The sequence below is a fragment of the Trachemys scripta genome, chromosome 10, assembly GCF_013100865.1.
Source record: "Trachemys scripta elegans isolate TJP31775 chromosome 10, CAS_Tse_1.0, whole genome shotgun sequence".
Lineage (NCBI taxonomy): Eukaryota > Metazoa > Chordata > Testudines > Emydidae > Trachemys > Trachemys scripta.
The window spans coordinates 17322-31717 of record NC_048307.1 but is presented as its reverse complement, the minus strand read 5'-3'; the positions used below and the strand labels follow the sequence as shown (position 1 = coordinate 31717).

The following is a 14396-nucleotide window of genomic DNA, read 5'->3' as shown; positions in this document are numbered from 1 at the left end:
AAATTTAAATGGTTTCACCAAATTTTTAACTTTTATAAGTGAAAAACTGTATCTCTATGTATAAGCTAACAGCTCAGAGTATTCAGAATTGTTTTGTTGTAAATTGGGTATTTTTGAAAACAAAGCATTCTTTATTGTTTTTAACTTTATGTTCCACTCATCCACAAAAGTATATAATCTTTATAGACATTATTCATTTGTTTTCTAAATGCATTACATTCTTTTCAGAGTAAATACACATTCATGAAGACCTGGCTATATGGCTGTTGTATAATGTGATAGAATAGGAACAGTGTATTGCATTCATTAGAGAGACGAGGTGGGTGAGGTAATACAAGAGAGAGACAAGCTGATTCTTCAACTCTGTCTCAGGTTGAAAGCTTGTCTCTCTCACCAACAGAAGTTGGTTCAATAAAAGATATTAACTCACCCACCTAGTCTCTAATATCCTGGCACCAACACAGCTACAGGCACGCTGCATATTGCATTCATTGGCAGATTCTGTGGTTTAGGGCATGTGATTAGGGAGTTGCTGTGATTAGCTGGTGCATCTGAACAATTCTGTTTAAATTGGTATGTACCAGAGACCAGGAGACTGCAGACAAGTGAGTCAGCACTTACAGAGAGGGTAAGTTAGGCATCTGATTTCTTTCCGTAGAGAAATCAATGAAGAATATTAAATGGAAGATGTTTTCACCGACTTTATAATAAGTGCATAGTTGTTTTTCTAAAAAACATATTTAATGAGCTCTGAGATACAACTGAAAATAAGTGATTTTAAGCTATTCTTAAATTGCAGATTGTTTAAGATTGCAAATCCTGGTCGGTCTTATTTCTGATTATTTTAAAATAAAAGTAATAGAAATATAATTTAACAGTTTTCATAACCAGTGTTTAAATTTGGCAATATTCAAGTAAATCATATTTTACTAAGAAAGATATCCTAGCTGAAATATTTTGGTTGGTTGGATGTAATGTAATGTTATTAATATGACAGTAAAATACATGCCAGTGTAGTAAATCTGCTTTAATTTAATAATTAAAATATTAAAAAGATCAAAATTGAACAAAATATTTGAAAATGAAATATAGCATTTTAAATATTACTTTATTGGCATGAGAAGCTGGACAGATGTTGCAAAGCACAATGACAAATCTGGGCTTTTCATGATATACTGTATTTGATTATTTTTGATGTTCCAGTTGAATTAGGTATTGAGGTAAGCAGAATGTTGCTTCTCTTACTGTAAAATATTCTTATGGTGTGTGTGTGTTTTTGCATATATAAAAAAAATGTACTGAAGTTTCAGCTGTTTCGGTTAACAGAATCAGTAGAATTGGGCTAACTGGGATCTCTTTTATGCATACATTGCTGTGTTTACAGTGACTTATTGCCTTCTCTCTCTCTAAAGCAAGGACTTAGCCTCTTGAATTACTGGCGTGTGTGAATATAATTGCCGGAATTGTGATAGCTATGCCTTGTGTGTATATATATGAGTGCAGTGAAAATAATGTGCTCTATTTCTGTCACTGTCAAGACAACCCATTAGAAAACCCAGTTATTTAAATGATATGTAACTTTGCTGTACGAGTGTGCTTTATGCTGGTGTTTGCCACAAAGCTCTAACTTTGAGCGATCTTGGTTTTAAACTAAAAGTTGTGAATTATATAAATATAACATCTTCTCGCCTCTATCTCTGAAAGCTTGCAAGACTAGGGTGGTTTGGTTACTATTCTAATTTAACAAAAAAATTCAATCAAATATGGCTAATTAGGGTTTATTATCTTCCTCTAATTCCTTTTGGTATTTTGAGGGGAAAATATTAACCTAGCCAAGTGATTAAACTTTGAGGAATAGTTGCTGTGCATATTCAGTATTTGCTGTTTATGAACATTAATATCGGTAAAATCCACTCCAAGTAATTTACATGAAAGATGAGTACTGTAGCTTTGGATGACACTGCAGCACATCATGGTATTCTGCTTTATGGTTTTTAATAATGCACAGGTGCATGTATTATACTTTTTTATATACTGGGAAAAATGAAATATAGAATGCACTCTCTTTAACTTAGCCCCAGTCAGGAAAATCCACTTAATAGGAATGCTTCTGAGGGAACTAATCTCCAGTGTTGTTCACTGGGAAGAATTGCTGCTTTGTAGTAACAGTAATAATGTTGGTTAATTGAGAAATAAGATACAGCCCTTCCCACTGAATATAACTGGGATTTCTTGTTCAATGCAGAATTTCTGATCTCTGCAGAACCTGTTATGGAACGTCTAAGCTTTACCGGCACTATCTTTGGAAAATAGAAAATTCATTGAAACATGACAATAGGTATGACCTTTCTCTGTGGAGTCCAGACCACTGAGGGACTGTCACCCTTGCCCTGCAACCTTAGGTGCCTTACAATGCCTTTCTAATGTAACTCCCACCTGGGCCGCTCACAAACAGCCTTCCCGTAAGCAAGTCATGCCCTGAGTATCTGTATAGCTGAAGCCTGCCAGCAAACTTCAGTCACACTCTGGCTTCCACCACCCTTAGTTACTACATGCAGAGTGACCCCAACACACTCTCAGTCCCAGATTTTCTCCCCCAAAATGTGTATTCTATAGTGTGCTTGTCCAGCCCTCTCCAAAACAGTTCACATAACAAAGGTCTGTTGTCCCTGTAAGGAAACAATATACATCAACTTGCCATCTTAAATGGAGTTACTCACACAGATTTAGAGAACAAAAAAAGTTTATTTAACGACAAAGAGGTTTCATAGAATCATAGAATATCAGGGTTGGAAGGGACCTCAGGATGTCATCTAGTCCAACCCCAATCCAATCCCCAACTAAATCATCCCAGCTAGGGCTTTGTCAAGCCTGACCATAAAAACCTCTAAAGAAGGATATTATACCAACTCCTTAAGTAACCCATTCCAGTGCTTCACCATCCTCCTAGTGAAAATTTGTTTTCCTAATATCCAACCTAAACCTCCCCCACTGCAACTTGAGACCATTACTCCTTGTTCTGTCATCTGGTACCACTGAGAACAGTCTAGATCCATCCTCTTTGGAACACCCTTTCAGGTAGTTGAAAGCAGCTGTCAAATCCCCCCTCATTCTTCTCTTCTACAGACTAAACAATCCCAGTTCCCTCAGCCTCTCCTCATAAGTCATGTGCTCCAGCCCCCTAATCATTTTCGTTGCCCTCCGCTGGATTCTCCAATTTTTCCACACCCTTCTTGTAGTGTGGGGCCCAGAACTGGACACAGTACTCCAGGTGAGGCCTCACCAATGTCGAATAGAGGGGAACGATCACGTTCCTCGATCTGCTGGCAATGCTTCTACTTATACAGCCCAAAATGCCGTTAGCCTTCTTGGCAACAAGGGCACACTGTTGACTCATATCCAGCTTCTCATCCACTATAACCTCTAGGTCCTTTTCTGCAGAACTGTTGCCTAACCACTCAGTCCCTAGTCTGTAGCAGTGCATGAGATTCTTTCGTCCTAAGTGCAGGACTCTGCACTTGTCCTTGTTGAACCTCATCAGATTTATTTTGGTCCAATCCTCTAATTTGTCTAGATCCCTCCGTATCCTATCCCTGCCCTCCAGCATATCTACCACTCGTCCCAGTTTAGTGTCATCTGCAAACTTGCTGAGGTTGCAATCCACGCCATTCCCCAGATCATTAATGAAGCCATTGAACAAAACCGGCCCCAGGACCAACCCTTGGGGCACTCCGTTTGATATCGGCTGCCAACTAGACATGGAGCCATTGGTCACTACCCATTGAGCCCGAAGATCTAGCCAGTTTTCTATCCACCTTATAGTCCATTCATCCAGCCCATACTTCTTTAACTTGCTGGCAAGAATACTGTGGGTGACCGTATCAAAAGCTTTGCTAAAGTCAAGGAATAACACATCCACTGCTTTCCCCTCATCCACAGAGCCGATTATCTCATCATAGAAGGCAGTTAGGTTAGTCAGGCATGACTTGCCCTTGGTGAATCGATGCTGACTGTTCCTGATCGCTTTCCTCTCCTCTAAGTGCTTCAAAATTGATTCCTTGAGGACCTGCTCCATGATTTTTCCAGGGACTGCGGTGAGGTTGACTGGCCTGTACTTCCCCAGATCCTCCTTCTTCCCTTTTTTAAAGATGGACACTACATTAGCCCTTTTCCAGTCATCCGGGACCTCCCCCAATTGCCATGAGTTTTCAAAGATAATGGCCAATGGCTCTGCAATCACATCCACCAACTCCTTTAGCATCCTCAGATGCAATGCATCTAGCCCCATGGACTTGTGCTCATCCAGCTTTTCTAAATAGTCCTGAACCACTTCTTTCTCCACAGAGGGCTGGTCACCTCCTCCCCATACTGTGCTGCCCAGTGCAGTAATCTGGGAGCTGACCTTGTTCGTGAAGAGAGAGGCAAAAAAAGCATTGAGTACATTAGTTTTTTCCACATCCTCTGTCACTAGGTTGCCTCCCCCATTCAATAAAGGGCCCACACTTTCCTTGACCTTCTTCTTGTTGCTAACATACCTGTAGAAACCCTTCTTGTTACTCTTAACATCCTTTGCTAGCTGCAACTCCAAGTATGATTTGGCCTTCCTGATTTCACTCCTGCATGCCTGAGCAATATTTTTATACTCTTCCCTGGTCATTTGTCCAATTTTCCACTTCTTGTAAGCTTCTTTTTTGTGTTTAAGATCAGCAAGGATTTCACTGTTAAGCCAAGCTGTTTGCCTGCCATATTTACTATTCTTTCTACACATCGGGATGGTTTGTTCCTGCAACCTCAATAAGGGTTCTTCAAAATACAGCCAGCTCTCCTGGACTCCTTTCCCCCTCATGCTATTCTTCGAGGGAATCCTGCCCATCAGGATGAGTTTCAAGTGAGTACAAGTATTAAGGCATTAAAGTCTAGGGCAACGCTGGGCATCTACAAGCTAGGACAAAAAAGAGGGTTCAGTCCCCAATCCAAGCATAGACTGCGCACATCTCAGTACCTAGCTCAATGCCACTATGAGCCACAGAGAAAGTAAGGCAAATTCCCCAAGCATAAACCATCTGGCCCACTATCTTCATCATCCCAGCCTCTACAGCCAAACACCAGTTTTGACGGGTGAGTCGAGGCACTGTTAGACCGCTCCACCCAGCTAATTCAGCAGACCATCGCTTTACATCCATTTGGTCACTGATTGGCAGCATTCCACAGTGCCTGGGAACGCATAACATCAAACTGATGGGTCTTTGAGATCGTTCAAACTGGGTACTCCATCCATTTTACCTCCCTTCCCCATCCCTCTTCATGGACTCTTCTCATGAGAGTTTACTGCGATAAGAGGTAGATGGTCTTTTCCAATTAGGAGCCATAAAACCGGTACCTCAAAATCTATGAGGCAAAGGGTTCTACTCTCATTATTTCCTAATACTGAAAAGGAAGGGAGGTTGGATACCCATACCAAACCTGAGAACTCTCAATAAGTGTGTCAATGCTCAAAAGTTCAAGATGGTCACCTTATCAACGATCATTCCAGCACTGGAACAGGGAAATAAGTGTCCTGAAGATCAGAGGTTGAAAACCAGATTTCATATTTTCAGTCCTGCCGACTCTCAGATGATTTCTCAGATTCACTGTGGGCCAAGAACACCACCAACACAGGGTGATTCCCTTCAGCCTATCATCGGCCCTGAGAGTATTTTCCAAGGTCCTCTCAGTGGTGGCCGGTCACCTGCGCTCCAAAGGGATCATGATTTATCCATACCCGGATGACTGCCTCCTCAGAGCCCAATCCCTCCAAGAGGCTTACCAAGTCACCAAAGCTGCAATGCACTTGTTTATGGAACTTGGCCTCCAGATCAACACCCAGAAATCAACCCCTCACTCCAGTACAATGGCTGGAATTAATAGGTGCCAACTTCGACTCGTTACAGCCTAGACCTCTCTTACCTCAACACAGGTTCCTCTCCTTGGTCACGTTCATAGAGACCATTCAGAGCAGCCCGCAAATATCAGTCAGACTCAGTCTCCAACTCTCGAGGTATATGGCAGTGAGCACAGCGGTGATACCACATGCCAGGATTCACATGAAATGCTTTCAAATGTGGTTCAGCTCAGTTTACAGACCAAACAGACACAGACTAGACAAGCCCCTGTCACCACCCCTAGGATCAAAAACTCCATAGACTGGTAGAAGGAGCCAGCCAATGTTTGGAAAGGGATCCTCCTCTTGCAAGCCCCACCGTCGTTACTTCTCACCACTGACACATCACAAATAGGATGGGGCGTGCATCTAAATGGCCTCACAACACAAGGCAGGTGGTCGCCGATGGAGATATCTCTTCACATCAGTCTCCTCAAGCTAGGAGCAGTCAGGATCACCTCTGCTCATTTCCTCTCACTGATCAAAGGATCCCATATGAAGATCCTAATGGACAATATAGCCTGTCTGTACTACATTAAGTGATGGGGGAGCCAGATGGGGGAGCCCTCCCTCTCTGTGGAAGCGATGAGGCTATGGAACTGGTTCATCTCCCATGACGTCCTACTGTCTACAGCTTACCTCCCAGGCACACACAATTCAATAGCGGACAGTCAGTTGCAAATTCCCACACGACCACAAGTGGGAAATAGACCCAACAACACTTCATGACCTATTCAGATGTTGCAGGACACTGTCCACAGATATGTTCACCACTCACTTGAACAAGAAATGTTCACGCTACTGCTCCAGAGCGGGGATGGGACAGCATTCCGTGGGCGATGCTGTCCTCCTCCCCTGGAATAGGGACCTTCTCTACAACTTTCCTACTTTTTACCATGATATTATTAACAGTTAGTTTTTTCAAATGATACCTTACAAAGCATATTTTATACAAAGATTATTACAGTAGTGTGTAGGGTGTAAATATAGGAGTATATTCTGTTACAATAGGCCACCCCAATTAAGCAACTTCTGCTACGTGTATCTTGACTTTGTAAGAACAGTATTGTTCTGTGTTTATGTGAAAGAGATTTTCAAAGGCAAAAATGGGAACGTGGTTCCTAACTGTCATTTGTGCCTTTTGAAAATCTCCCCTGTAACATATTGTATAACTATTTTCTGAAGACTGATATCTTATTTCTTTGTTGCTTCATTCTTTTCAGGTACTTATGTTCCATTGAGATGTTAGCAACAGGTGGACACTTCGAACTGATGTCCATGAGGCAACAAGTGATGCATTTTGCCTCAGCTGTCAATAATTAATTCTTATTAATATTTAAGAATGTGCCTGAGGTTTTAGAAGTCTTGGTAGATACATTTGTGAAATTCTGCAGGTGTAACAATGCGGCAGAATTTTCTTTTTTTATTATATTTATCTACTTTCTCAGACTGATTTTTTTTGTTTTGTTTTTTAAGGCAAGAAGATAAGACTGTTTTATATATAAAATGCATTATGTAAAGAAAACATCTGGGATGTGGGGCTCAATAATAGCATAGATTCAGTGTGCTACAGGAAGTCTTTAAATTTCAGCAAAAAGATTACAGAGAATTATGAGAACATAAGTTAGAAATGGAAAAGGCCAGCTGGATTATTTCTAGGAGGTCAGTGCAAGATTATTCCGCGCAATCATTTTCTAGTGTTTAGTCTTGCTTATTTTTCAAAGTCTCAAGTGATGGCCTTTTCACGAGATCTGTAGGGAAACTATGTTCCACAACCTAATATTGCTCACTTTCAGAAAATTTTTCTTAATGCTTTGTAATGAATAGAAAAGAACACACAGGAATTCCTATTTGACAGAAATAAGTAATTTTTTTGCATGTGATAATTCTGTTTTTTTGTTGAGTGATGGTATAATTCATTTCTTTTTGGGGAAATGGTGCACTGAAATTGCTAACTGAGATCCAGTTAATTGAACTATTAAAGTTATGTTTTTGTGTGTCTTGGGGGACAATAAAATAAGCAGGAAAATATGATCAGAAGTAGTTTAAAACTGATAAAGACTACCCAGGAGCTGGCCTTCTTGATGTTTAAGAGGAAGGGCATTAATAGTATCTAAGCTAATGCCAGATAACACTTGGGAGTTCAAAAAGAGACTCTTAACGATCCAAAGAGGAGTAGAGTCTATCTGCATGGAGTCCAGGGGTAAGTGAGATGAGAAAGGAGGGAGAGAGAAGGAAGCATGAGAGCTTAGATGCTGATTTGAACCTAGAGTTTTTAATCAAGGAAGTTAAGGAAGGACAAGGCTGGACTTTTAGTTTGTGAGATCTTCTAAAATGAATTTTTTGTATAACACTCATTCTGCCTACCCAGTGAGGTCCCATTAGGTGGAATTGTGAAGCTGTGTGATATACTGTTTTAATGTAATCTTTTTTCAGGATTGTGAATAAACTTATTTTTAGCTTGAGACTGCATTGGGGATAAATTAATTGTGGTGCATTCTCAAAGGAAGACAGCATAATCAAAGGAAAGTGTACATTGATGACCAGGGAAATTATTTTAATGGTGAGATCTTTTAGAATCTGGAAAGAAATGTTAGTCACAGTAATTCTGTTTGCCATAGTTCCTTCTCCTCCCTTTGTAGTCAAAGAGACAAAGCACCATGACGATGCTACCTATCAGGAACCAAGGAAGCAAAAGTTTTGCTAATTGTGCTGCGTATGTAAGGCCCCAGACCATCTACGTCCCTCATGTCAGAGACGTCCAAAGCATGAATTTATCTGAGATAAATGAAGTATAGCTGGGGGAGAGAATTCAGGAATAAGATGAGTGGGAAGAGAGACAGCAACCTGATTTTTACAGCTTGATGATTTCCCCTTATTTTATGTCCATCTTTTCCAACTCTACTCACAGAGATACTATAGAACAGGGGTAGTCAATAGGTAGACCTCCAGCCAAATCCAGACCGCCAGACGCTTTTGACTTCTTCGGCTTCAGCCCTGGCCCTTAGAACAGCAGCCAGTGGCCGGAGCAGTAGCCAGCAGTCAGCCCTTGGCAGCAGGGCAGAGACCCCTTCCCCCTCCCCGGCTATTTTTAATAAAAAATAGAGACAGGTCATGGGCTTCCATGAATTTATTATCATTATTGTTGTTTTTGTATTATTTTCTCTGGAATCTGGACCTTGGTTATACCTTGACCAAGAAATTTGGACCGTGACAAACAATAATTAATTACCCAGGTATTGAAAAAGCAGTGGATGTAACAAACAATACACTGAAGGGGCAGGCTTCTTTTACTGAGTCATCTGCAATAATTTGAGTGAAGGAACTACTCGTAGAAGTAGAATCCATGGAGACGACTGTCTTGCTGCCTTATGCCCATAAAGTGGATACATCTCTGGAGGAGTGACATTGGACAAACTCCAAGGTTTGGCATCCAACTTCATTGTACACCAAAATGCATTCTCTTTCATCTTACAGTGGAAGGTTTGGTGGTGATGTGAACAAATGCTTTCCCCAACCTCCTGTAGAAATACAGTCCATAAGACTGCACAGTCTGAACTCCTCCTCTTCCATTTGGCTTCATTTACATAGACATAAAATAACACAAATTTCAGTTCAAACATTGTCACCGGACTTGGTTGGTCATAGGACTATTCCTCCATCAGGACTGTTCAGCGCCAGAGTACCAGTGCCCCCTCTCATATATTCAGGTGGGGTGACAAATGAACGTATTTAACCCTTTCCCAGCAGGATTGACTACTCTTTTTTTCTCTTTCTTAATTTCTAATCCATAACAGAGTGTCTCTCTCTCTCCCCAACCTCCCCACTTTATGCACTACTTGATTAACATACTAAAAAATTTCTAGTAGATGAGAGGTAAAATCATTGTCTTACAAGAGCCAGGAACTTTCCTTTATTATGTGTCTGTACAGGTCCTACAATGGGGTCCTGTTCTAGGGTCCTCTAGGCATGACTGTAATAGAAATAATAATAATAATAACAGTCCAAATAATATTGTGAAGTTCCAGGAAACATAACAGTTTTATCAATAATTCAGATACATTTTCATTAACATAATATTTTATTTAACAGGTTCTGCTTTAGATCTACATTTTAGTGATATAAATGTTGCATCCTTAGATCAAGAATTAGAAGATCAAGAAAACAGTGACCTTGGATTAACAAGTAAGAACTCAGTTTAAAAAGTTATCCATTTTCATGTATTTATTTAAAGTATTTTCTTCCCAATAAGACTCTTCCGAAGATTTATCTTACAGCTGAGACTCACGTAGCAACTCATAATGTTGTGGACAGCCATACTGTAAACTTTGGCCTTGATCTGGCAATTGACTCTGCCTGCATGGATCCAATTTCAGATTCAGAAACTTTGACTATTATTCTACAATTCTATTTAGTGGGGAAAATTTGAACAAGATTGCTTTAATGAAAACTCGTTTTCCAACTCAGTCCCAAGTTCAGTATCTTTCTCAGGAAAATCAAGACCTTGGCTCCCTTATATTTTAAACTTCCTGTTTGTATTATATGTGCAAGGATTATGAGTTACATTGAGATTCATCAGAGGCAGTGTTCAAAGTAAGCAGGATCTGAACATCTTGATTTTAAAAAAGTTGATTCTGTTTTTCCTTAATGAGTGACTAAAAGGAAACAATGCAAAGAATTAAATGAGTAAAATAATCATATTTGAAAGAAGGAATGACCAGTTTATTTGAAGGTCTGACTGGCTTTGTTTTACAGTGCTCACTGCCAGCTATCTACATTTTCCTCTACATTATTTGCTTTCCTGCTTAGAACTGAGAATACTTCATCCAGTTGGCCTGTTCTGAGAAAGGAGAGGAAGAGACAACACAGAGGAAGAGCAGTATTGGGGTAGAGAACTTGGGAGGAAGGATGAAGGGGAGAAAAACATCAAGGAAGAAACAGTTTAAAAATGCCACCCTTTCTAGATGAAAGCAGAAAAGGAAGGAGAAAAAGAATGGAAAAATAGGAAGTTAAAAAACTGAGCCATTGTAGTTTTATGAAATATTTAATTTGTCATGCATTTCGAAGCGACACACTGCTAAGAAAATAAGGGTATGTTTTCATAACATCCCCATGGAGCAGTGGGAAACTAAAGCAAAATTAAAATAATTTATTAGTGCATTGATAACCTGGTCCATGCTGGCTCTTTCCTTATAGCACATATGTTCTGTTGACATTTACACCGGGCCTTTCTCAAACTTTTGGTGGTGCGAATACTGAGTTACCAGGGAGACAGGAACATGGAGAGGATCTCTCCTGACCATAATGTGACGGGATCCCCCCGGGGTGCAGCCTGGGACTGTGGGACCGCTGTGCCCCCTTAACACTCTCCAGCTTGGGTCGTCTCTCAGAATGCCTTGCTAGTGACCAGCAGCAAGCCCCTCCAGGTGCTGTGATCACTCAGCACAACAGCATGTGGAGCCCCAGAGACAGCTAGATTGCATGAATGCTCCCAGAGCCACTCATGAATCACACAGAGAAAGGCACCAGAGCCAAATCCCCCCATCTCCCAGCACTCTATCTCATGAATATACCATCTTGCACTGCTCAAGATGGGCAGTGCAGATTTATTAATTGGTTCACCACTTCAGCAATGGAAAGTGGTTATACACTAGCCTTTGCAAAACCTGAGATTTGCCACACACTTCATACAAACTCACTGGTAAAGATAAACAGTTAAACAAATGTATTGACTATAAAAGATAGATTGTAAGTGATATTAAGTAAAAGGCAAAAAGTCAGAGTTAGTTACCAAAAGAAATAAAATATAAGCATGCAGTCTAAACTCTTAACCCTGTTAGACTGGGCAACATCTAGATTAAGCAGTTTCTCACCCCACTGGATATTGCAGTCCTTAATATACAGATTTGTTCCTTAAACTTAGGCCAATCTCTTCTGTTGGAGTCTTGGCTTCTTCTCAGTGTCTTAGTTGCTTGCAACATAGGTGGGGGCAGGAGAAAAGGCCCAGTATGTGTCCACTCTGTTTTATACCCTCAGTCCATGTGCTTGGAAAACACAAGTCCAGGCATGTGTGGGTGGGCCTTGCTGAATCTCTAGGCAAGGCTGAGCAATTCCCCTGGTGTGGCCTCATACAGTTGAGTCATTGCATCATAGCTCCCTTGCCGGACAATGGTTGTTGATGGGTTGATTGATACCCCACCCGGATGTTGGCTACTTTCCTTGCTGTTGCCTCTGGGGAGCTAATGTCTGGCTGATTCCCCAACTTACAGCATGTTTTAGTGACCACCATACAACACAGTTCTCGTAACTTCATATGCATTATTGATATACAGATATGGATAGAGAAATGACTTCCAGCAGATCATAACCTTTCCCCTGATACCTTACAAGGCATGCTTTATATGTAAGATCACGATTATAAAAAAATGAGGAATATGGAGATTCCAGAACATTCCCCCAAGGTAATGAATGTCACATATACAGAAAGAAAAGGCTTCAGAACCACTAACATTATTATAATTTGCAGAGAGACAGAAGGGTGCTAGGTGCTTTGCACACAGTAAGAAGAATAAATATAATTTAAATAGTCAATGTGCAAGGAAAGTGTGGACGATTAAATGCAATGAAATCAGAATGGTAGAGTGCAGTGACCATTTTTCCTATCAGTTAATTCCATTAATTTTTATTAATTTTAAGAGATGTTTACAATATTTTCTATTATCTATCTTGTTAATACTTATTTGAAGAGGCTTGTTTCTAAGCTTTAGCGAAGGGAGGGAACTGCATGGGAGGGTGTATTTTAAGGAAGAGGGGAATAAAACTGAGGTGAGAGTGGAAGGACAGAAAAGCAGCACGTGATATAATGTAATTAGTGTGTGGATTTATGACATCTTGTGCTCTGCCACAGCTTGATTACCAAAATAACTAGTATCACTTTTAAGTTAGCTCTGGCAACAACTTTGTGTTTAAATTCCAGATTTTACATTCTTTGTATACGGTAATCTGGTTTTATGGATTGTGATTCCTGTTGTGAGAGCAACAAGCAGTACTGGTAGAGTGACTTTCTTCAAAGTTTGGACACGTTATGCTCTTCTGCTTGAGTGATTGTCTCCCCAGTTTTCAGTAAAGAGATACAACAGCAGGCTACTCCTTTGTTTCTGTAAGCACACAGTGTGATGTGTTAGCTGTTACTTTTCTCTACTGTTGTTAGTGGTGTGTCCTCATGGAAACCAGAAAATACATCTGACAATTTAAATGTGCAGCTTAGAATTTATCTCTGCTGCTGACCATAGTAAAGTCAGATCTGCTGTGAATTACGCTAATGCTATAACTTCGTTTAACAGGGATTTGATCTGCTTCCCCATGTCATAAGGACAATTCAATAAGGACAAATGTGAAGTTCTCCACTTAGAAAGCAACAATCAGTTGCACACATACAAAATGAAAAATGACTGCCTAGGATGGAGTGCTGCAGAAAGGGACCTGGGGGTCATAGTGGATCGCAGGCTAAATAGGAGTGAACAGTATAACACTATTGGGCGGGGGAGGGGGGAAGCGAGCAAACCTCATTCTAGGATGAGCAGGAGTGTTGTAAGCAAGACACAAGAAGTAATTCTTCTGCTCTACTCTGCACTGATTAGACCTCAACTGGAGTATTGTGTCCAGTTCTGAGCACCACATTTTAGGAAAGATGTGGACAAATTGGAGAAAGTCCAGAGAGGAGCAACAAAAATGATTAAAGTCCTAGAAAACATGACCTATATGGGAAGACTGAAAAAATTGGGTTTGTTTAGTCTGGAGAAGAGAAGACTGAGATGGAACAAGATAACAGTTTTCAAGTACATAAAATGTTACAAGTAGGAGGGAGAAAAATTGTTCTCCTTAACATATGAGGATAGGACAAGAAGCAATGGGCTTAAATTCCAGCAAGGGCGGTTTAGGTTGGACTTTAGGAAAAACTTCCTAACTGTCAGTGTCGTTAAGCACTGGAGTAAATTGCTTAGGGAGGTTGTGGAATCTCTATCATTGGAGATTTTTAAGAGCAGGTTAGACAAACACCTGTCAGGAATGGTCTAGATAATACTTAGTCCTTCCATGAGTGCAGGGGACTGGACTAGACGACCTCTTGAGGTCCCTTCCAGTCCTACGATTCTATGATTCTGTGTCCTTCCCCATATCAATGGTAATACTATACAACCTCCAAAATGAAGGATATTGTAACTAATGAAACCTGCATGGGGGGAGGTCATGTAGATGGATTGCATTTGCCTATGTTGGAGTTTGTCTAGAAAACCTAATTTAACATCCCAACTCTTGCAAAAATGGCATGAGATCTTTAATGGCCACTTGTGGTAAGGGGCTATGTGATTTTTGTCTCACCTGAAAGACAGTGGTTGTCTTTCACCATCATCCTCCAGAAAAAAACACAGTTATTTTGCTGTTTAAGTGGATGCATTTCTGCCCTATGCTCATTTGG

General features: G+C 40.5%; 1 protein-coding gene across 7 annotated transcripts in view; it reads left to right on the top strand.

Moving 5' to 3' along the window:
• The window catches only part of UNKL (unk like zinc finger), a 130694-nt gene that overhangs the window by 105813 nt on the left and 10485 nt on the right, over positions 1-14396 (top strand). For all 7 annotated transcript variants that reach the window (XM_034784602.1, XM_034784600.1, XM_034784601.1 and 4 more), the window contains one exon: positions 10013-10105. In XM_034784602.1, the coding sequence (XP_034640493.1) occupies positions 10013-10105 (93 nt within the window). The remainder of the gene's footprint in view (positions 1-10012; positions 10106-14396) is intronic.